This window comes from Carcharhinus amblyrhynchos, chromosome 13 (genome assembly GCF_965287045.1).
Source record: "Carcharhinus amblyrhynchos chromosome 13, sCarAmb.v2.hapA, whole genome shotgun sequence".
In the NCBI taxonomy this organism is placed as follows: domain Eukaryota; kingdom Metazoa; phylum Chordata; class Chondrichthyes; order Carcharhiniformes; family Carcharhinidae; genus Carcharhinus; species Carcharhinus amblyrhynchos.
In genome coordinates this window covers 62,683,413-62,706,576 of record NC_137336.1, presented here as the reverse complement: position 1 = coordinate 62,706,576, position 23,164 = coordinate 62,683,413, and the positions used below count along the sequence as shown (strand labels likewise).

Sequence of the window (23,164 nt, the reverse complement as noted above, 5' to 3'; positions counted from 1 at the left end):
GGAACAGCAATGTATTTCCAAGTCAGGGTGGTGAATGTCTTGAAGTGCAGCTTGCAGGTGGTGCTGTTCCAGTGTATCTGCTGCCCTTGTCCTTTCAGATGGAAGTGATCCTGGATTTGGAACATGCTGTCTAAGGATCTTTGGTGAATTAAGAGGTGTTACTTAAATACAGGTTGTTCTGTTTATTAAGGCTCTTCTTGGATATAGAGGTTATGTCAAAGAATGAGTAATGCAAATCCATCTGTTGAAAAAAAGAAAGGCAAGAAACCAAATAATTGTACAGCAGTCAGATGAATATCTGGGTTTGTTGCTAGAGATTGTGAAGTTAAAGTTTATACTAACCTGGGGCATGAGGTAAATGTGAGGTCATCCATTTTGGTAGGAATAACAGCAAAATGGACTATTATTTAATGGAATAAAATTGCAGCAGGCTGCTGTGCAGAGGGACCTGGGTGTTCTTGTGCAAGAATCTCAAGGAGTTGGTTTGCAGGTGCAGCAGGTAATTAAGAAGGCAAATGGAATTTTGTCCTTCCTTGCGAGAGGAATGGAGTTTAAAAACAGCAAGATTATGTCGCAGCTGTATGAGGTGCTGGTGAAGCCATATCTGGAGTACTGTGTACAGTTTTGGTCTCCTTACTTTCGAAAGGAAATACTGGCGTTGGAGGGAGTGCAGAGGAGATTCACTAGGCTGATTCCGGAGTTGAGAGAATTGTTTTATGAGGAGTGACTGAGTCGACTGAGGTCATACTCATTGGAATTCAGAAGAATGAGATCTTTTAGAAACATATAAGATTATGAAGGGAATCGATAAACTAGAAGCAGGGAAGTTGTTTCCACTGGAGGGTGAAACTGGGACTAGGGGGCACAGCCTCAAAATAAAGGAAAGCAGATTTAGGACTGAGTTGAGGAGGAACTTCTTCACACGAAGGATTGTGGATCTGTGGAATTCCCTGCCCAGTGAAGCAGTTGACACTACCTCACTAAATGCTTTTAAGGCAAGGATAGATAAATTTTTGAACAGTAAAGGAATTAAGGATTATGGTGAGCAGTCGGGTAAGTGGAGCGAGTTCACAGAAAGATCAGCCATGACCTTATTGAATGGCAGAGCAGGCTTGAGAGGCCAGATGGCCTACTCCTGCTCCTCATTCTTATGTTCTTAGATGAGATAGTGTTCCTAAAGCTTATATTGACTTCACTGGAACACCATAGGTGGCCAAGGACAGAGAGGTCAGCATGAAAGCAAGGTGGAGAATTAAAATGACAGACATTTGAAAGCTCTGAGTCATACTTGTTGACTGAATGGAGAAGTTCCACAAACGGGTCTCCCAACCTGGCTTAGCTTTCTCCAATGTAGAGCAGATCATATTGAAAGCAGCGAATATATTGTCCTAAATTGAAAGAACACAGTCCTATGCATACTGGTCTTCATTGGAACTCACAATTGGACTCTTCTCAGATATTGAATTGCCAATAAGTTGGGCCTTCAGACTTGCAACAAAGGCAAGATACATAGAAGGGCAGAAGTACTCGACAATAGTTCATCACCATTCAACTGATTCGGTTTCAAATAGTTTTGGCAGAGGTTGTGTGGAGTTAGCCTATCACACCAGATCCTTTAGCTAGAGGCTAGAAGGATATAACAAAAAGAGAAGTGAGTAAATAGCCAACAGTCAACACAGAAATATTTGCCTCTGTTAATGTAGGCTAAATCTACCCAGGCCTTGCACCTTGCTCAGACATTCTCCCCTTTTCTATAAGCATCTTAAAATTCTCACGTTGCTGAAAATTATTTCTTATTAAATTGCAATTCTCCCACTAACTGCAGAAATATTTCTCTTTGTTCTAGACTCTATGAGGAGAAGGAACAGGCTGAGTTTGAAGAATCACTGAAAAGACTGTTTGAGTCTATCAACAACTTGATGAAAAGTCAGCAAGCGACCACAATTCTGTTGCAGGTCAGTTGGCTAAAGTACAAATGAAATTGGAGCTAAGCTATCCATATAGGGGGCCTTGGATAAGATGATGGAAGTGATTACTGGGCAGTATCTTTGTAAAGAGAAATATACACACATCAATGTCAATATCGTAGAATCAAGAAACAGCACAGGAAGAGGCCATGCAGTTCATCATCCTTGTGCCAGTTCTTTGAAGGAACAATCCAAATAGTCCCACTTCTTTCATCTTAGTCCATAACACTGCAGAAATTTCCTTTTCAAATATTAAATTCCGTTTTGAAAGTTACTATTGAATCTCCTTCTGCCACGTTTTCAAGTAATGCATTCCAAATCAAAACAATTTGTGAATAAATAAAAATCTCCTCACCTACCTGCCCTGGTGCTTTTGCAAATCATCTTGGATCTGTATCCTCTGGTTACCAACCAGCTGGTGGAAACAGTTTCTCTGTATTTACTCTGTCAAAACACAGCCCTCAGAATTTTGAACACATCTATTAGGTCATCTTTTAACTTTTTACTGATCTGTTTAAATATAAATACATTTCCAATACAGAATATAATCATCAAGTGGTAAGGTAGTGCAGTGGCTAGCATTGCTACCTCACAGTGCCAAGGAGCTTGGTTCAGTTCTTACCTTGAGTCTTTGTCTGTCTGGAGTTTGCATGTTCTCCCTGTGTCTGCGTGGGTTTCCTCCAGATGCTCCAGTTTCTTCCCATAGCCCAAAGATGTGTAGGTTAGGTGAATTGGCCATGCTATATTTCCATTCCATTTGTCTACATGTCTGAGAGTGAGTGTGTGCCCTGTGATGGGCTGGTATCCTGTCCTGGGTGTACTCCTGCCTCATGTTCAGTGTACTTCAGGATTGGCTCTGACTCCCTATGACCCTGAATTGGAGTCAGTGGTTAAGTAAAGTGAAGAATATCATCGTATTTACTTGCTGTTGTAAGATAAATGGCATAAAACATAAAAGCAAAAGAGTTGTGAGTTTACACAATAAATTATTCTAATTTATAAAGTACTGATTGAAAAGGCGAAAGAAATGGATTCAATAGTGACCTTCCTGGAAAAAAATCATACTTATATTGGAAACTTTTATAACATAGCACACTGGAATATTTCTTAAATCTCTAGATATCCCAAACAGCATCATTTGGCACTCAGGTCTTGCAGTTTTACCTTTAAAAGATGGTCACAGCTTTCTATTCACTGCTGCTTGAGTGTTTCTGATAGGTATATGGATATGAGGATACATCCAACTCTCTCCCGCAAACAGTTCTTCCAAAATAAAACTGATTTAGTCAAAACCAGCGTCCAAGGACAATCAAAGTGGTAATTCTGCTCAAACTGATGAATCCAGCTATTGAAATGAGGAGCATGTTTGAAATGTAGGGATGGGTCGTAACCTTGCATTTGGAATGGAACAAGCCTCCCAAGTTTTAAAGAATGTTCAAGAATTCACCACAACGATGACAACTCCAATATAGACCTGATACTCATTGCCATCAATGCTTAGGTTGGATAGATGATTGATGATGTGCAGGTTAGGTGGACTGGCCATGCTAACTTGCCCCTTAGTGTTCAAAGATGTGTAGGTTAGGTTGATTTAGCTATGATAAATTCACAGGATTACAGGAATAGGGAGGAGGAGAGGGCTTGGCTGGGATGTTCTTTCAGAGAGTCAATAGACCAGATGGCCTCTTTCTGCTCTGTAGAGATTCTATGAGCTGGAGATTCGCACAGATTCACTTACGTATTTTGATGATTTCCTGATCCTAGGTTGCTTCTTTGAAATATCTGCCATCAGTGCTGCATGACGTGGTGATGGTCTTTGATGTCAAGTTATTGAGGTAAGATACACTGTTTTTATTGCTGGGTGGAAATTGGGAAGGAATGGATGATTTTCATTTTGCATCACCTCAAAGCCCTTATCACCACAGATCACTGGTTTTATTTGGAGTGCACTGGCTGTTATGTAGCCAGAAGCGGATAAGCCACAAGAGATATGAGACATTGAAGAGCATCACATTTTAAACTTGGTTTACATTCTCGTCTCATGTTCACCACCAAAGAGAATAATTGACAATTAGCAAATGACATTTCCAATTCAAGGACCAAACGCATGTAAGTGGAACACTTTCCATTGCTATAGAGTTCTTACTTTGTATTCTTGCATCATGCAACATGAGAACTAATCACACTCAGTTGATATTCAATTAGGAATTGGCAGTGCATGTAAGTGGAACACTTTTCATTACAGTCATGCTCTAAGTTTTTCTATGTTCTTACATCATGTAACATGAAAACTAATCACCATTAGTTGAAATTCCATTAGGTGCTGAATACACCTTCCTCTTCTCTTTCCCAAACAATGTGACTCAATGCCAATGTTGGAAGCATTGAGTCATCATCTCCCAATTCCAACACTGGCTTTCAATAAGAATGCCAACTAATGCCAAACTAGGGGTAACATTTTTTTTTGGTGATACGATAATTTCCCAATCAAACTGATTTCACATAGGACCCTCCCATCTAATGGGCAGATGGAAGTTTCATCTCATCCGTGTGGGCTGAAATTGAAGCTAGATCCCAGCGATGAAGGCCCGGTGAATCCAATTTCAAAACAAAATGCTCATTTTCTAAAGGAAAAAAAGGTTTCTGCACAGCAAGTTGTTCTGATGTGGAGTTTACTGCCTGGAAGCATGGTGGAAACCAATGCAATAATAATCTTCAAAAGGAAATTGAATAAACACTTCTGTATCATATCATTCCATGGATTCAATGACTTTTATGACATTCATATTATTAACAACAAGCTAGAAATGCACATCGAAAAGTTGAATCGGATGATGGAGAATGACCTCCAGAGTAAACACTGCAAACTGATTCGTGCCTTAGAAATGTTCTCTCAGGAGAAACAGTATGCTTTGATGGCTTTGACTGGCTGAATTGATGGATCCCTGTGCTTTTCTTGTGTTGAGAGTTAATAAACAGATAGAGTTGCCTGCTGTGTTTTATGATTTTATGCTGCAGCTTGACCTGACTGGCATACCCAATGAGCAACAGACCAGAGTTACTCATCGTATGACCTTAGTAGAGAATCATCACTAGCACAAATCAGAGCGAGATGATCCTTTCCACTGTGGGTTGATGAGATCATCAGTGGTGGGATTTATTCAAGCAGCAACTGGGCTACACAGATCATCACTTATCTATTCAAAAATTGACTCATTAACAGATATATTTACGCAGCATCTTTGCATGTCCTGGGAGGCCTTGACAGATAAGGAATTACTTTTGATGTGTCGTCTTTGCTCTAATGTACGATGAATGATGACTGAATCTGTTTTTGGTGGTGTTGCTTGAAGGATGAATATTGGCCAGGATACTTGGAGAACTCCCCTGGCCTCTTCAAGTGAGGGCATGGAAGCAATTTCAGCCATTTGTAACAGACAGCAGATAGGGCCCTAGTTGAGTATCACAACCCCCCTATCCTCTCACCCCGATATCCCATGACATTGCAGCATCCTCCTTCGATTGTGCTCTGAGGTACTATGTTAGGTTCTGTGCTCAAGACCTGAAATGACTTCAGAATGTAACCTTTTGACTCAAGTATGAGAGCGTTACTAACTGAGCCAAGGTCAACTAAATGGGTTCAAACTACATACTCAGTCATTTTTCCTTGGCACTTCTCGGAAGTTTTCCCAATTGAAATAAATTACAGAAAGGCAGTTTAGGATTGCGCGACCATGTAGAGTAGCTGAATTGAATGGCATGTAAAAGGAAGTACGTTCGTGAAGGAGAAAGGAATTGAAGGATATGCCGATAGAGATAAATGAAGAGGGGTGGGAGGAAGCTCAAATGCATCATACACATTGCCAGATGGGGCAAATAGCCAAGTTCTGTGCTATAAATACAATGATGAATAGTGCTTTTAGATGCTTGTAATCATCACATCCACTGCACTGGCGAGAGTCCAGCTTTGTTCCTTCTCCCCTATCCTTTACACCCTAAATTAAACCTCCCCCATGCTCTCCCACCCAGGCTCCAAATCTGTATATTTATCTCCAGTTTATGTCTCTGATCCACATACTCCCCAAAGTCGTCATCTTCATAAGACCAACATGCTGCTCCCTTGAACTCATTCATACTGAAATGCTGAACACCCAACCATGCTCACTAGCATACTTACATTGCCTAGCATTACCTAAGAATCAAAGCAGTAAAATCCCCTATTGTGTGTACTGGATAGTCTGAGTTAAAAATTAATTTTACCCTATTTTAAAGTGCGGGTATTGCAATACATAATCCACATGTATTAATTCAGCACATAAATTTGGTGCCCTTACATCATTATCATGGCAGTAGCATTATTTGCTGCTGGCTGCCTCTTTCTGCTGTTGACTGCCTCGATGCTCAGCTAAAGCCCATACAGTTGAAAACATGCATCATGGTCAGATTTCTGTTCTTAAGGGCAGTCTTTCCTTCTCTAATGAAAGTAGTACTGAATAATATTGCAACTGAAAATTCAACATCCCCCACCTCAACCTCCACCCTCTCCATTCTGATCTTCTGTCCCACCCTCAATTTCTTGACCTTTCATAGTAAGCTAAAAGATCGTTGAGTTTACAGGCACAAGCTAGCCACATGTACATCTGCAATGTTAGGTCTGTAAGCTTGGCTGCAACATCAGGTGTGCGTGCATCACACCACTTGTGGAGCTAGGATCCTACTGAAACTCAGCCTCCAACTCCTGTGCCAGCAAAGATGAGAGCCCCTGGCATCTGCAGTGTCTGTTTAGCTATGTCCTCTCCTGATGCCTGCAAATGGAAATCAGTCCAACATTACGGGCATGAACCTGTTGAAAATGCAAACTCTCACTTCTCTGCAATCTCTCAAACTAATATAACAAAATTGATGGTGGCTTTATCTAGCTGACATTCAATTCAACATTGTACATGACCTGTGTCTGCCTGAGACTAAAGCTCACGCGAACCAAATTTAACTTAATTGTGTCATGATATATATTTGCTGACCGTTATTCTCCCAATACCAAATCGACAAAAATCTTGAAACCTGACATTGCCTGCTGTTGGGCTTTATTTTTTCCAATTGCTTTTTTAAGCTGCTGAAGTGCCCTTTCTCCTTCCTCTGCAGCCAGCTCCTGTTGGAGTTTTACACCAGCATTCCTCCCAATAAACTCCAGAAACAGAAGATCCAATCCATGACTGAGATTGTGCGCAGTAAACTCTTCAAGAAAAAAGGTACGTCTGTCAAACCAACCATGAAATTAAGTTCAATTCACCAATGGGGAGCTGCAAAATTTTTCCTAGAGCAGCACAGTGGTACAGTGGTTAGCATTGCTGCCTCGCGACGCCAAGGACCCGGTTTTGATTCCTGGCTTAGGTCACTGTTTGTGCTGAGTCTGCACGTTCTCCCTGTGTCTGCATGGGTTTCTTCTGGTTGCACCAGTTTCCTCCCACAGTCCAAACGATGTGTTGGTTAGGTGCATTGGCCATGCTAAATTTTCCCTCAGTGTGCCCCAAACAGTGTGGCATTTTCACAGGAACTTTATTGCAGTGTTAATGTAAGCCAACTTGTGACACTAATAAATAAACGTTATACTTTATATTGCTGTGGATGGGACATGTGGGAGGAATGGAAGCCCAACTTGTCCATGCCGCCTAGTTTTTACCATTAAGCTAATTCCAACTGCCCATGTGCGGCCCATATAATCTTACCCAGGCAACTGCCTGGATGCTTTTTTAAAGTCAAGATTGTATCCGCCTCTACGGCTATCTATGGAAGCTTGTTCCAGACACTCTCCAGGGGCAATTGCTAATGGGTACATTACACTAACCACTTGCCAGTATAATAGGCGATGTTGAATAATTCAACCAGTATTAAACCGATAGTAAGACTCTGTTTCCAAATGAAGCTGGGTACATGAACATTGTAACAGCTGTTTGCATCTCATTAAAATGTTTAGTGATTTTGGTATAACTTCAAACAATTAAGAAGGGCAAGGGTTAAGTGGCGATCTCCTCTGCATTTGAAAAACATATTGGTTAATTTGTTTTTTTGGCTTTACTAGGCACTAAGTATTGCTGACATATTGCATTAACACCAAGGCACCAACTATGTTGCGGGGATACCTATACAATCTTTTGGTTATCCTCGCTTAAGCTGACAGTTTGCAAACACATATTTTGCATCAACCTCTCTCTTTATTTGACATTTGGATAAGTGCTTCCGACCCTCAAGCCATGTCTGAAGTTGAATTCCACACAGCAGAGTTTTAATACAATATGGCTGCTGCTTCTGAAGCCCAAAAACAGCCGTCTCTGAGAGAGGATAAGCCAGCGTATAGGATAAGATGTTTACGATGTTTTGATTTGTGTGATGATTCAGTGAAATACATTTTTCCTTTAATTTGTCGTTCATGTTTACTTGCAGTTGATAGCTGCTGTTCTCACATTTCATCTGTGCATAAATTTGACTTGGCCGCGAGCTTTTAGCCATCTGCACAGACTGATCGATGTGACAGCAGTGAGGATATTATGATCGTGTTTCATTAGTAGTCCAATAATCACATAATCATTTTCAATCATTGATTTTTCTCCTCCTCTCCGGCGTAAGGTTTTGAATTTGAATGCTGGCCCCGCAGATAAGCCCTAAAGACATTTTGTTGTGTGATCGTTAATGGTTTCCATTATGTTTCTTCTCTGTGCAATCAACGCTTGTAAAGAATGGGAGGTATTGTGAAGAGCAAAGGCTGTCATTTGTTAGCGCATCGTCTTTGCATCTCTTGGTTTGAATCCACTCCCATACTGGTTCAAAATGTAATGAGTCTGGAACAGCCCAGTTTCGTTTGGGTAGGAGTCCACCTCACCTCGCCATCGATAAATCAGAGCTAATTGTCACCAATTTATCTCATTTGAGCAGCAGTGCAGATGGCGGGGCAGTGCGTCAAATAGAAATGGGAACGTTTTGCTCATTAATTATTTTCTGATGGAATGCTGCACACTGCTTAACTCCCATTACACCGAGCAGTGGTCAGTGCAGAACCAGGGTGCAAAAACTAGCATCCCCTGTGCTAACAGTGGAATTAGCGTGGCTAGAAAAGAGAAAGAGCTGGCAGGGTTTTCTCTCTCACCCTCAGTTTGTGACTTGTCATTGCAGGATAGTCTCGCTGACGGACTCAGTGAAAGAGCAAATGTAATCCAGTTTTGATCAGTATTCCTGCTGCATTTAACTGATCTACAATTGACTATAAATCTCCTTGTTGGCCTCTCATGGATGAATCTCCTCCACTTAGTTCCCAGCAACTCAATAAAATGTTAATGTCTATTTACAACAGCATTACTGAGGAACTTGAACCTTTTTTTGCTGGCCAGACAACATTGTTGAATGCCAAATTATTGTGTTGATTTGAGACCATCATCCAAAGGCCTGGATGAACAAGCCAGAGAGCATGGCAGTTTCAGAATTTGAACACAGTTTAAAAAAAAATCTGGACAAGTGATCATGAAGCTCTTGGTATGTCGTAACACTTCATTCAGTGAGGCACTGAGTGAATGCTGCCCTGGAGAGGTGCTGTCCTTTGGATGAGATTCTTTTATATAACATCCATTTTAAAGGATGTGGGCATTGCTGGTTGGGCCAATGTTTATTGTCCAACCTCAATTACCCTCCATTTCTGAAGGCATTTGAAAGAAAGCCACATTGCTGTGGGTCTGGAGCCACATGTAAACCAGACCAGGTAATAACGGCAGATTTCCTGCCCTCAGATGGGTTTTTCCAATCAATAATGGTTTCATGGTCAACGTTAGACTTTTAATTCCAATTTTCTTTTTTACTGAATTCAATTTTTACCATCTGTCATGGTGGGATTCCAACCTGGGTTCCCAGAGCATTACTCTGGATTCTAATCTGTTGACAATACCACTACGCTAAACTGAGACCCCATTTTCCCTCTAAGGTGGATGCAACAGAATCCATAGCGCTACTTAGAAGAACATGATGGCACAGTGGTTAGCATTGCTGCCTCTGCTTCAGGGGCCTGGGTTTGATTCCCAGCTTGGGTCAATGTCTGTATGGAGTTTCTACATTCCCTCCATATCTGTGTGGGTTTCCTCCGGGTGCTCTGGTTTCTTCCCACAGTCCAAAGATGTGCGGGTTAGGTGCATTGGCCACGCTAAATTGCCCCTTAGTGTCCTGGGATGTGTAGGTTAGAGGGACTAGTGGGGTAAATGTGTGGGGCTGTGGAATAGGACCTGGGGTGGTATTATTGTTGGTGCAGACTTGATGGGCCAAATGTAGAGTTTCTATGATTCTATGAACATCAGAGGTGTTCTCCCCACTGGTTGTCCAACATTGGTAAAACAGGTGATCTTGTGGGAGCTTGCTGTGCACAGATTGTTTGCTGTATTTCCGACATTGCAACAGTGACTACACTTTAAATGCACTTCATTGGCTTTAAAGAGTTTTGGAATGTGATGTTAAAAACACTATAACTGCTAATGCTTCCATTCGTTCTATGAGTCAGTCCCATTTCTAACCAGACAGTTATGTTAGTTGTTACAGTCATCTTGAAGGCGTTAGTTACTGCAACACAAATGGTTTCGTTTTTTTGAGACTGAAAGGCTGGTTATCAAATTGAATGGGTGCAGCTAGTCTGTAATACTTCACCTCAGAGTTCTTAAACATTTGGTAAATGATCCAATTATTGCTTGCAAACACCATTTATCTCAGGGCAGTCACAATGCAACAGTTGTTCTATCTAGGAGGATTTTATACAAACTTTTACTCTGTTTACTCCAGCATACTTACTGTTTTCTGTGCAGACTATTGTATTGATCCCAACCAGTATTGAATGGAGCACAATACAGAAGCCCCCTTTCTCCTCGGGTGTATTTTAGAATAAAAGTTTTGTTCAACAATTTTTTTCAAAAGTTTGTTGACAGGATGTGGGCATCTTTGATAAGGCAGACATTTATTGTCCATCCTTCAGCTGCCTGAGAGGTGAGAATAGATCATCATTTTAAATGGCTGTGGTCTTCACAGCAGCTTCTTACATCTGGGTGAGTTGCTGTGTTATCAGTGGGTGAGCAGTTAAGGGCCAATTACATTGATGTGGAACCAGAGCCACATGGGAGATGTTTCCTTCGCTAAAGGCCATGGTTAACCATTTGCAATTCCATGACAATCCAACAGCTTTTTGGTCACTGTTACTGACACTACCATTTTGAATCTGAATTAACATCCACAATCTGTGATAATCAAGATGGAACTCATGTCCTTGGGATTATTATTGGATTAGTTTAGCCCACTGCATTCTGTCCATAATAAAACAAAATAAGGAAGAAGTAGCAAAAAGAGAGAAAGGAATTAGTTTGGTGTATACCAGGCTTCATCCTCACTCAGTCTATAGAAGAAAATACAACTGGAAAAAGAATCACAATTGGACCTCGTAATGGGTAACAGTTCAAGATTTAAGAACATCTTAATAGTAGTGATTACAACATAGTAAAATTCAAGAGCTGGATTAAGAGTGACATAAATAAAAACTAAGCATGTTGATGAGAAAAGAGTGAACTACAGGAAAATTAATGTGGAATTAAAGGAAATAAACTGAAAGAAAATCTTGTAAAACATAGAAACAGAAAGATATTGGCTGGGATTTCATCTCCCCCCCGTGTGTTGTGGTTTTTGGTGGATACAGTTTGCCATTGGCCACCGACAGGATCTTCCAGTCCTAATGCACTCCGTGGCATTTTGTATGGCCCTCCCACCCAGCTGGTGCAGAACCCAACTTTGATGGGACTGAAAGATTCTGCCAGCAGGAAGGGCCAGAAAATCCTGCATATTCTCTTCCTGAAGCCTCTACGTTGGGAAATACGTAAACCAAAATCATTCAAGAGGAGTGTATACTATTAAAAGCCAAAACAGGCAAACTAAATGTGCATCACCATGGATGAATGAAGAACTAAAGTTAAATTGTATGTTAAAAAAAGACCAGTAAGTTCCAAAAGTTAGGAGGATAAAGGGAAATACAAATAACTTAGGAAAGAATTGTTTTAAAAAAATTGGGGAGGCAACAAGAAGTTGCAAACTCAAATTATCATGGACCAGGAACATAAATGAAGAAAAATATCAAACAACAACCTCACCTCGGTTTTTACAAAAGGCAATAAGACTTTCTCTAAAAGGAGAGTTCAAAAAGAATATTAATATACTTTGAAGGAAAAGGGAGCAAAAAATTGACATACTAACAAAACTAAAAGAGGGTCAAGTTTCATGTTCAGATGATGTACGCCCGCGTATTGTCAAGGAAACTAATGAAACATCAGAGGCACCAGCTAAAGTATAATAATGTTCATTGAAGAGGGGTTAGTGTCAGAGGGTTGGCAGATAGCGAATGTTTTTCTATAAGCAAAAAGATAAAAAGACAAAAACCTGAGAGCAGTAGATCAGTCAGCTCAATGACAGTGTGAGGAAAGTTACTGGGATCTATACTGAAAGAAGTCATTTAATAAAACTTCTAGAGTTTTTCATGGATTACGAAAGTCTAAGTCATGTTTAACCAACCTGAGAGTGGCACAGTGGATAACACTGCTGCCTCACTGTGCCAGGGACCCGGATTCCATTTCATCCTTGGGTGACTGTGTGGAGTTTGCACCTTCTCCCATGTCTGTGTGGATTTCCTTTGGATGCTCTAGTTTCCTTCCACAGTCTAAAGATGTGCAGATTAGGTGGATTGGCTATGCTAAGTTGCCCCTAGTTTGTAGGTGGGCCTGAGAAAATGCTCTGTTGATGCAGACTTGATGGACTTTGGTCCATATAGAATTTGGTCCAATAGAATTTGGTATTTCAGTCATAAGTCCATTCACTTTCAGCAGCACTGGACAATCCCAGCCATGAATGAAGATAATGACCTTTGGCATGGGTGATAAAACAGAAACATCATTCACTATTGGAAAGTAAGAAACTGAATGAGGGCAAAAAAACAAAGGGTTTTAGGGATGCAGGCGAACAAATTATTAAGGTTTGCAGATCAGCAATGATTAAACACATTAACACACCACTGAAATTGATCTCTAGGGCTGTAGAAGTCAAAATTTATACAATATCGGCTAGACCGGATTTCGAATAATGTGGACACTGCTGATCTCCATACCATAAAAAGGAGAAGGAAGCACTGGAAAGAGTGAAATACAATTGACAAGGATGGTATCGGAAATGAGAGATGATAGCAATAGGAAAAATTGAGCAGGGTGGGGTTTTTTTCTCTGGAAGAGAAAGGAGTTATGTGAGACCTGATTGTGGTCTTTACAATTTTGAATGAGTTGTAAAAGGTACGAAAACATCCGAATTTTGGGTGAATCCAAAACTGAGGTTGTGAATACAGGGGTTTCTAATGAATCCATTAAGAAAATAAGGATATATTTATTTTCTCAATGTCTGGTTTGAATGCAATACTCACCACTATGGAAGGTGGTTGAGGCAAATGGCTAAGAAGTGTTCAAAATGAAACTAGGTTTAAAAAAAAGTGCATTTATATAGCACCTTTCACAACCTCAGGGCATCCCAAAGAGCTTTACAGCCTGAAAAGTACTTTTGAGTTGTATTCATTCTTGTAATGCAGGAAATGTGTCAACTTTTGAACAGCAAGATCCCACAAGCAACAATTTGATATCAACCAATAAATCTGAGGAATACACATTAGCTAGGATATTGAGGATTACGCACATATGCTTCTTTGAAATAGTGGCCTCCTCAAAAGGCAGATGCAGCGTCAGTGAAAACGCTCATTGGAAAGATGGCACCTCAGTCAGTACAGCACTCCCTCAGGTCTGTCGGGGAGTACCCATCTGGATTATTGTCTGGGCGGGGACTATGAACCGACAACCTTCTGAACTGACATGGAAAGAAAAGGGAATAGAAAGATATGCTGAAAGGCAGAAGTAAGGTAGATGGGATGGAGGGAGACTGGGGCGGTGTGAAACCCCAGCTCAGATTGTTCAGGCCAATGGCCTCTTTCCATGATGTAATTTTGTGGAATCGATCATTTCAGTCAAGTGGAATTCTAATTAAGTAAACACTTTTCTGCTTTTATAATTTGTAAGTTTCACTCTTTCTCCTTTGGTTGCTGTCACGATAGACCAGGCTGTCTGATCTAGGGTCAGTTTTGCCGGGTGAAGCAGTTGTTGGAGATTGGGACGCAGGGGTCAGTGAGTCCAAGCTAGACAGTGTCTTTCGATATAGAGCATCAACTAAAGGAATCACTCTTCCCTCAGCACAGGAGACTGGATGTATAATCATTCCGTTTCTGTGCTCTCGGCTTTCATTGTGGGCTTATCATTTATCTTTAGCCAGTAGGATGCTGACTGGCAAGGGAACAAGCCATACACCCAGAAACACATTATCCTTTGTAATGAACTCTTGAACATTTTGACTGCACTCAGGATTGCGTTGACCTGCTGTTGAGTGCAGCTATCTGCCAGTTGAAAGCATTTCTTACCAGTTCTGCAGTGATGGAAGAACAGGTTTCTGTCGAGCATAAGGTTAACTGCACAAAACAACCCAACATTATGGAGCCATCTGGCACTGCCAAAGTGAAAATGAATTTAGGTGGGAATTCAGTCTTTAATACGGACATGCTTGATCAGGGCTGTCACATCTTGGCTGTTCGATTTATAATGAGGAAGCGCTAACAAGACAATGCAAAACTAGATTAATTTGGAAAAGGGACAGAGTGGATTTATATAGCATCTTTCACATCCTTAGCATGTCCTGAGATGCTTCATTTTTAAAACTTCACTCATAAAATGTGAGCACGGCAGGAAAATCCAGCATTTATTGCCCGTCCCTCAAAAGAGCTGCCTTTTTGAACTGCTACATCCCACGTAGTGTAGATACTGCCATGTCTTCTGTTTGTGAGCTTAGAAGCATTGTCTAAAGAGCTTTGGTGAGTTGCTACAGCACGTTGTGTACATGGTACACTATTGCTGTGATGGTGGTGGAGGAAGTGAATGTTTAAGATGGTAGACGGGTTGTGAATCGAGTGGGGTTTTTTTGCCCTGGATGGTATCGATGTCTTAGAGTATTATCGGAGCAGGGCTTGTTCGGGCAAGTGGAGAAAATTCTATCAAACACCTGACTTGTGCCTTGTAATTGGTGGACAGGATTTGGTTTTCTGCAGACTAATCAATCTCGTGGCACCCACACCAAGGTGACATTTTATACTCCACCAGGGTTTGCAGACATTAGACTCTTGAATTAACTGCCAAAGTCACTATAACACCCGATTTGAAGAGCATTCTCCCAGGATCCTGGCCAATGTGCTTCCCTTCAAATCAATGCCAACCCGAAGCAGTTAATTAATCTGTTATTTCATTCCAGTTTGCGCAAACGCGCCCAGGAAAAATTGGCAGTTGCATTTTCCCACAGAACAGTCGCCTCATTTCAGTAATCCATTTTATATGAAACTCAGCTGTTTAAGTGTGATTGCAGGTTCATTGGAACGCTTTCTCATTAATCAGACTGGCAGAATTTACTTCATTAGTGAATTGTATTGATAAAGCTTTCTCACCCTGTTCCAAACCTTTTCCACACATAAAACAGTTTCCTTCCCGTGTCCTGGGCTGGATTTGTGTTTCAGATCCCAGAGCCAAAAGGCAGGCACCGAGGTTAACCATGCAGCTTCTCACTCCTCCAACAGAAGAAAAGTCTGGCTGTAATTAACTTAACTGCTGTTCAAATTTGATAACAGGAGATAACTTCCAAACAAGGACGGTTTGAGCCTTTCTGTGCATGATCGTTAGCACCAATAGTTGAGGAAACAACGGCACAGAAATCATTTTTCCCAGGGGAGACCTGCGGCTTGCCAACTGGGACGATTTGATAAATAAGAAAAAATGTGAAGTAAGCATGAAGCCATTTGGGAATTAGCCCCTGCAGGATTTCAATGCAGCTGCTGTGCATTATCATGAGAGCAAGCTCATTTTTAGAGGCAATTCTTTTTCAGCCTAATGCCTTGTCTCCTCATTGAAAATGAAGCGTTCTTGAATTGTAAAGCAAGGCAGAGGAATATATTGAGGCAAAGTAGTGGGATGAGGCAGTTTGGGTTCTGTTGCCATGGAGCTATCATTTTGCAAGTAAGATCTTACAGCTCAGTAAGTTATCAGAATGAGGTAAAATGAATCTTGTGACTGGAGTAACGCACCTTTTTGAAATTCTGTGTAAACTGAATTGATGACTGAGCTGGTCTCCATCAGAGTGGATTTCCCAAAATCCACTCTGTTAAAATTCCCAAAAGTATATCTGTTATATGGCACCATGTTAATTGCATGCTGGGATAGCCCTGTTTGCTGGAGTCCAAAATGGCTGCCATGGCAATACAGACCAGGCGCCCTTTCTTTTAAATGGAAGAAGATATTCATCAGGAACAGTCGAGCTTGGATGCCAATAGAGTTAGTTCCAGATTGGTAGATATATAGATTGCTTGTTACTCTTGGCCACATCTACCACTTGTTAGTTGGCTTGGCGATCAATAAGTTGACATTTAATCAGATAATCAAATATTCTCAACTTTAGCACACTCATCTGGAAGAACGGGCACCAGACCTGTCCTGTCGTAATAACATGACTTATTGCAGCAAAGAGCAGAAACAAGAGCTGAGATTAATAACTGAAAGCCACCCTTATTGAGCACTGGAAGTTTTCACAATTGCAATAAGGAAGCTCAAAAGCAACATTGATTGACAGGCAATGGATTCTGCACGAGGCAGAGAAAGTGACTACTAATATTGAGCATTTCAGGATTGTAGGAAACTATCTAAAAAAGAATAGGTAACCTGAGTAAGGTTACAGAATTGAAACTTCAAAGTTACTGAGCTGGAAAAGCCAAAGAAATATTGTATTGACCTAACAAAATGAGTATGCCTTAATCTAAGTCCAGGAACAAAGAATGGTACGAACACTTTCTTTCATTTAAAGTATGTTTAAGCTTGAAAGTTCTTCAACATTATTGGTGTTCAAGAATTTATTTCTAGACTTTTATCCATAGAATAGCCTTAACCTAAATAAAAGGAAGGGGGACATTGGCCGGGATTTTACTGGCTCGCCTCACCCATCAATAGGTGGAGCGAGCCGAGAAGCGAGAAATCAGGATCACACCCGATTTCTCAGGTCTTGCAGAAATGGACAAGAGGCAGAATAATTTATTTAAATATATTTAAATATTTAAAGGCTCGCTTGCCTTTATTGCTTCGCTGGGAGAGGTTCTTTCCGGTGATGAAAACACCTGCTCCCCATGATTGGGGATCAGTCGTGTTGGTCTCGCCTGTACAACTGGAGACCATTGAGGGCCCCCTGGGGAGGCCAAGAGCAAGAGGTGTGCTCCATGGACAATGCCAGCCTGGAAGTGCCACTTTAGCACTACCCAGCCAGCATCTTGGCACTGGGTAGTGCCGGGAGGTGGGGCTTGTTGGGTGTGGCCTGTGCACTCTGCAGATGTGATCAGATTGGGGGAGAATGCAATTGGTCTAGATGGGGGGGAGGAGGGCTGCATGGGCTACATGTCCATGCAGTGTGGGGATTGATCATGGGCCCCCATGGTTGCAGGGGGAGTTGGTTCAGGCTGGCTCCAGCAGCAGAAGCCTGACAACTCTCTGAGACGCCTGCAGTTGCATTTGCAATTGCATATGTGTAGCATCAGAACTCTGCACATGTGCAGTAGCTCTCTGTACAAACTGGCTGGTGAATTAAGCCCAGCCCACAGCCTGCAGCAGCTAGAAACAGTTGACACCATTTTTTCAATGACTAAGTATGTAAGGTTGGTGTGAAAACATGCCCAAAAACTAGATCAAGAACCCTCCCATTTTCACACTAGCTGGACACTTAGAATCATTCTTGTATATTTCCACGAGAAATCTATGCTTCTGGACACTGCTAGTTTGGAACAAGAATCAGGGAGAAGGCAAGTTCAGTAAGTGTTCAGCTAATGACAACTTTTGGTTTTAGAAGGCCATTGGATGTGCCTCTAGAGAGGAAAGGATGGGGTGAAGCAGGACACAGAGTGGCCCAGTGTTTCTGGATCACTATCGATATGAGCCCAGAGGACAACTCTGGAGGAAAAGTAAAGGATAATTTAGGAGAGCAGCCAGTGGAGTGAAATGGTAAGAAAGAGTTTTGGAATAGATCATCCAGCTTGTGGGTGGGGAAAACCAAATTCCATTTCAATATAAATAAGTGCCTCCATTTAAAAAAGTGTCAAGAAAAGGGAGGAAAGAAACAGCACGAGATTCCCATAGGGATAGGCACTTGAACTGAGTAATCAGGCTAATGCTAATGTCAGAAGCATCATGCTGAGGGTTTCTCTTGATGTCACTTTGTTTAAAAGTAAAACTCAAACTGGTCATGGGTTTGAGCGTACAATTCAAGTCTGAGCGTAATGTGAAGCACTGTGTTATGGTAAACGCCACCTTTGAGTTGAGCCATTAAACCAAAGCTCTGTCTACTTTTTGGGAACTGCTGCGCAGTTTTTAAGAAGGAGTTCGATATCGATATTGCTGTTGGAGATCAAAGGATATGGGGGAAGGTGGGAACAGGCTATAGAGTTGGATGATCAGTCATAACCATAAATGAAGGGCTGAATGGCCGACTACTTCTATTTTCTGTGTTCCTATGTTTCTGTAATTCGCAAAACTGTGAAACATTTCTCCCTCCTAGCCAGCCAGCTCCATTAAAGTTTATTCTTCTCACATTCTGTTTGTGGGATCTCACTGTGCAGGGATTGATTTCCAAATTTGCCTTCACTGACTGCGTTTCAAAGATAGTTGGATTCAAGATACCTGGGGATGTACGGAGATATACAGACATTCTTTTGATGCACCTTGTTCGACTGCTGCTCACCTACTGGAGTGGATTTGGCTAGTTTGGGACACGTTCAATCAGGAACAGAAAACAACCGGAAAGAACTTGCATTGATGCAGCTCATTACACATCCTCAGGGCTATGTTTCAACCAATAAAGTATTTCTGAAGTGCAGTCACTGCGCACTGTAGGAAGCACTGCTTCTGACTTGAACACAGCATGTTCCCACGAACACAGGATGAGATTTTACCAACAGATAATCCGTTGGAACTTAGTGGAGGGAAAATATTGACCAGAATAGCAGGAAATTCCCCTTGCTCTTCTTAGCAGATAATGCCCACTTTTAGAGGACAGACTGGGCCTTGATCTAACATTTCATCTTCACATTAATCTTCAACATTTTTTAACAGTAGAGAAATATCTAAGTGCTGAGACAAAGGCAGGCAGAAATGCAATCAGAACTGAAGTAAATAAAGACAGTGCAAGAACAGGGGTGGCACAGTGCTGCCTCACAGTGCCAGAGACCCGGGTTCGATTCCCACCTCGGGTCACTGTCTGTGTGGAGCTTGCACATTCTCTCCATGTCTGCGTGGGTTTTCTCTGGTTGCTCCAGTTTCCTCCCACAGTCTGAAGATGTGCAGGCTAGTTGGATTGGCCATGCTAAATTGCCCTTTAATGTCAGGGAGACTACTAAGGTAAATGCATAGGGTTATGGGGATAGGGCCTGGGTCAGTGCAGACATGATGGGCCAAATGGCCTCCTTCTGCACGGTAGGATTCTATGATTCTATGGACCTGTGATGCAAAGATTTTCTTTCAACCAAGAGAGCAGCAAAACAAAAGAGCAATTGCACAAAACCATTTTGAGACAATGCTTTGTCCTATACTATGCCTTCAAATAATAATTTATAACTCTAACAGCTCCTTAGTAAACCTAGATACTGCTTGTCCTCCAATTGCTTCCTTTGCCAAGAACTGGGTTGGAGTCATTTCTTCCAGTAGTACCAAATGGGAGCCAAAGTTTTCTGTAGGTTCTTCTCTGCTGCTACATCTTTCCCTTCAGCTTTTTCGAATCAAACTGCATTCACACGCAAATTTTGAAATTTTCCAACAACTACTACTCACCATACGGATATGTACAGTTCTTCACATAGATGTCTTTTATTTAAAATATAATCGACAAGGTGTAACTAGAATGCACACAGTAATAGGTTCTTTTACAAAAGAGATATGATTTGATAAGGATCTGAAAGGCAAGTGGCAGCCACCCGTGGAGAACGATGGAGCCTCGAGCCCTCTGAATACAATTGTCAGGAACAGTTACCATTACAAGCCTCCCGCATAAATACCTCACTAAAACACATTGACATGGAACAAGTAGAAAGATATAAAACTGGTGGAACACACAGCTTAACGTACTGTGTCTAACTTGCTCTGATGCTCCAGGGAAATACTGGAGACCTTGAAAGAAAAATCAACATCTGTTAGCTCAGCACTGTTTAGCTTCTGGTTGCTCGAATCCCGGTGCTACGTGACAAGGTTAGTGCCTCATGAGGGGAAATGCTGGAATGATCACAGTTTTTTTGGTGGAAACTACTCTGGTCGCTATCTTACCGGCTGTTCATGCCATGCTCTCACTGCAGTGAGGTTGGAGAATTTGAGCCAAATCTCCGTTCACGGAAATGGGCTGGGAAAATCCCACTGGTGCAAATGGTGGTAACGTTCCGGCCTCTCTTTTTTTGAACATGTTCTGTACTTTGGTATCTTACCCCTGTTGCAATTTAACAGGTTTATGATGATGTTAAGTATTGGCAGGCTAATTTATCAGTGAGGATATCAAAGCTAAGTTGATCCTTATCTGATGTCCAACCAATTTTCAAATGGACATGTTTCCTGGTTTAGGGAGGGTGACGTGTTTGGTGAGGAGAACCTCATCCCCCAAACACATGCTTCCATTGAAAAGTGCTGAGGAAACAAATAAAACATGATTTCTAAAGGGATTGATCCTCACAAACTGATCAAATGCTTTTGGATGGGACATTCCAGTGGCTCCTGTCTCAAATGGGGTGGTACGGTAGCACAGTGGTTAGCACTGCTGCTTCACAGCTCCAGAGACCTGTGTTCAATTCCCAGCTTGGGTCACTGACTGTGTGGAGTTTGCACATTCTCCTCGTGTCTACGTGGGTTTCCTCCCACATTCCAAAGATGTGCGGGTTAGGTTGATTGGCCATGCTAAAATTGCCCCTTAGTGTCCTCTAACCAGGTTAGAGGGATTAGTGGGTAAAATAAGTAGAGATATGGGGGTAGGGCCTGGGTCGGCGCAGACTCGATGGGCTAGATGGCCTCTTTCTATAGTGTAGGGTTTCTATGATTCTATGAAGACTGAAAATTCTTGCCCAAGGTCAAGGACCTTTAAATGGTCTGTCAAATTTTCTGTCCCGCTCATGAGCATTTCCACAGTGGACAGTGGGACTAAAGAGAATGACCCTCATAACAGTTAGCTCAGATGAAGTAAAGATGTCTTCTTTCCCCCTTAGCAGAGAGGCAACGAGGCAAATTGTAGGCCCCCATCTTCTGCCACAAGAAGGATTAATTTAACTCCGCATTGACTGAGTTTGAAAGCTTTGAGGTGGGCCTGAGCATCATAGAGAAAGTCAGAATCATTTCTTAGGAAAGGGATAACTGAATATTAAAAGAAATAGCCCATGCAGCAAATTAGTTCCATAATAAAAATAGATACTGAAAGGCAATTGTTAAATGTCAGTTAAAGAACAGCGGGAGAGTTAACATTGGTTTCTTGGCCAATATTTATCCCTCAGCTAAACCATAAAACAGGTTATTTCATCACATTGTTGATGGTGGGATCTTCAGCTTTATTTACATAATGACAGTGATTTATATGATCTGAATATTCGTTTAAGGGGTGTGTGTCTTAAACTATTATCAATCATTATTAACCACCTTGACAGGGTGTCCCATGACTTGTGGGCAGTTGACAATGGTTGGGGTCAGATACGTGTACCACAATCTTCAAAAAAATAAGCCACAATATTGTTTCCCAGTCCTTGTGAATGATCGGTACATTTAGATTAAAGAGAAGGAAAAAAGTATGTCTCCAGAGTACTTCATTGACTGTAAAGTACTTTGAGGTGGGCTGAGTTCAGGAAAGGCACTATACAAATGTAAGTTCCTTATTTGTTTCTTGAGATGTAAAATAAGCTTTGCAGTATCAGCATCCATTTGCAAGATTTGCATTTGTATAATACCATATCCAGCTCCTCAGAAATATTTCTGTTACTTTGAATGTAATTGGCTACAGAACAAGCAAGGTCCTGATGGAATGCACCCCAGTGAGAGAAATAGCAAATGCGCTAGTGGTAATTTATCAAAATTTGCTGGACTCTGGGGTGGTTCCCACCGATTGGAAAACAGCAAATATTTATAAAAGGAGGTAGACAAAACGCAGGTAACTATAGGCTGATTAGCTTAATTTTTGTAGTAGGGAAAGTGCTTGAATCTATCATCAAGGAAGAAATAGTGAGACATCTATATATAAATTGTTCCATTGGTAAGACACAGCATGGGTTCATGAAAGGCAGGTCATGATTGATCAATTTGGTGGAATTCTTTGAGAACATTACATGTGCAGTGGACAATGTGGAACATGTGGATGTGGTGTATCTGGATTTCCAGCAAGCATTTGACAAGGTGCCCCACCAAAGACTGTTACCTAAGATAAATGTACACAGTGTTACTGGTAATACAGTAGCATGGATAGTGGATTGGTTAACAGAAAACAAGGAGTAGGGATAAATGGGTGTTTTTCTGGTTAACGATCAGTGACTAGTGGTGGGTGCCTCAGGGATCAGTGTTGGGACCACAATTGTTTACAATTTACATAGATGATTTGGAGTTGGGGACCAAGTGTAGAGTGTCAAAATTTGCAGATGACACTAAGATGGGTGGAAGAGCAAAGTGTGCAGAGGACGCTGAATGTCTGCAAAGGGATATAGATAATCTAAGTGAGTGGACGAGGGTCTGGCAGATGGAATATAATGTTGGTAAATGTGAGGTCATCCATTTTGGGAGAAATAACAGCAAAATGGATTATTCTTCAAATGGTAAAAAATTGCAGCATGCTGCTGTGCAGAGGGACCTGGGTGTCCTTGTGCAGGAATCTCAAGGAGTTGGTTTGCAGGTGCAGCAGGTAGTTAAGAAGGCAAATGGAATTTTGTCCTTCATTGCTCGAAGGATGGAGTTTAAAAACAGTGAGGTTATGTTGCAGCTGTATAAGGTGCTAGTGAGGACACACCTGGAGTACTGTGTACAGTTTTG

General features: G+C 41.5%; 1 protein-coding gene across 2 annotated transcripts in view; it reads left to right on the top strand.

Annotated features, from left to right (window-relative positions):
- The window catches only part of LOC145351949 (dedicator of cytokinesis protein 2-like), a 595,946-nt gene that overhangs the window by 196,940 nt on the left and 375,842 nt on the right, over positions 1-23,164 (top strand). For both annotated transcript variants that reach the window (XM_080201765.1, XM_080201764.1), the window contains 3 exons: positions 1,847-1,955; positions 3,732-3,802; positions 7,110-7,216. In XM_080201765.1, coding sequence (XP_080057891.1) covers positions 1,847-1,955; positions 3,732-3,802; positions 7,110-7,216 — 287 coding nt within the window. The remainder of the gene's footprint in view (positions 1-1,846; positions 1,956-3,731; positions 3,803-7,109; positions 7,217-23,164) is intronic.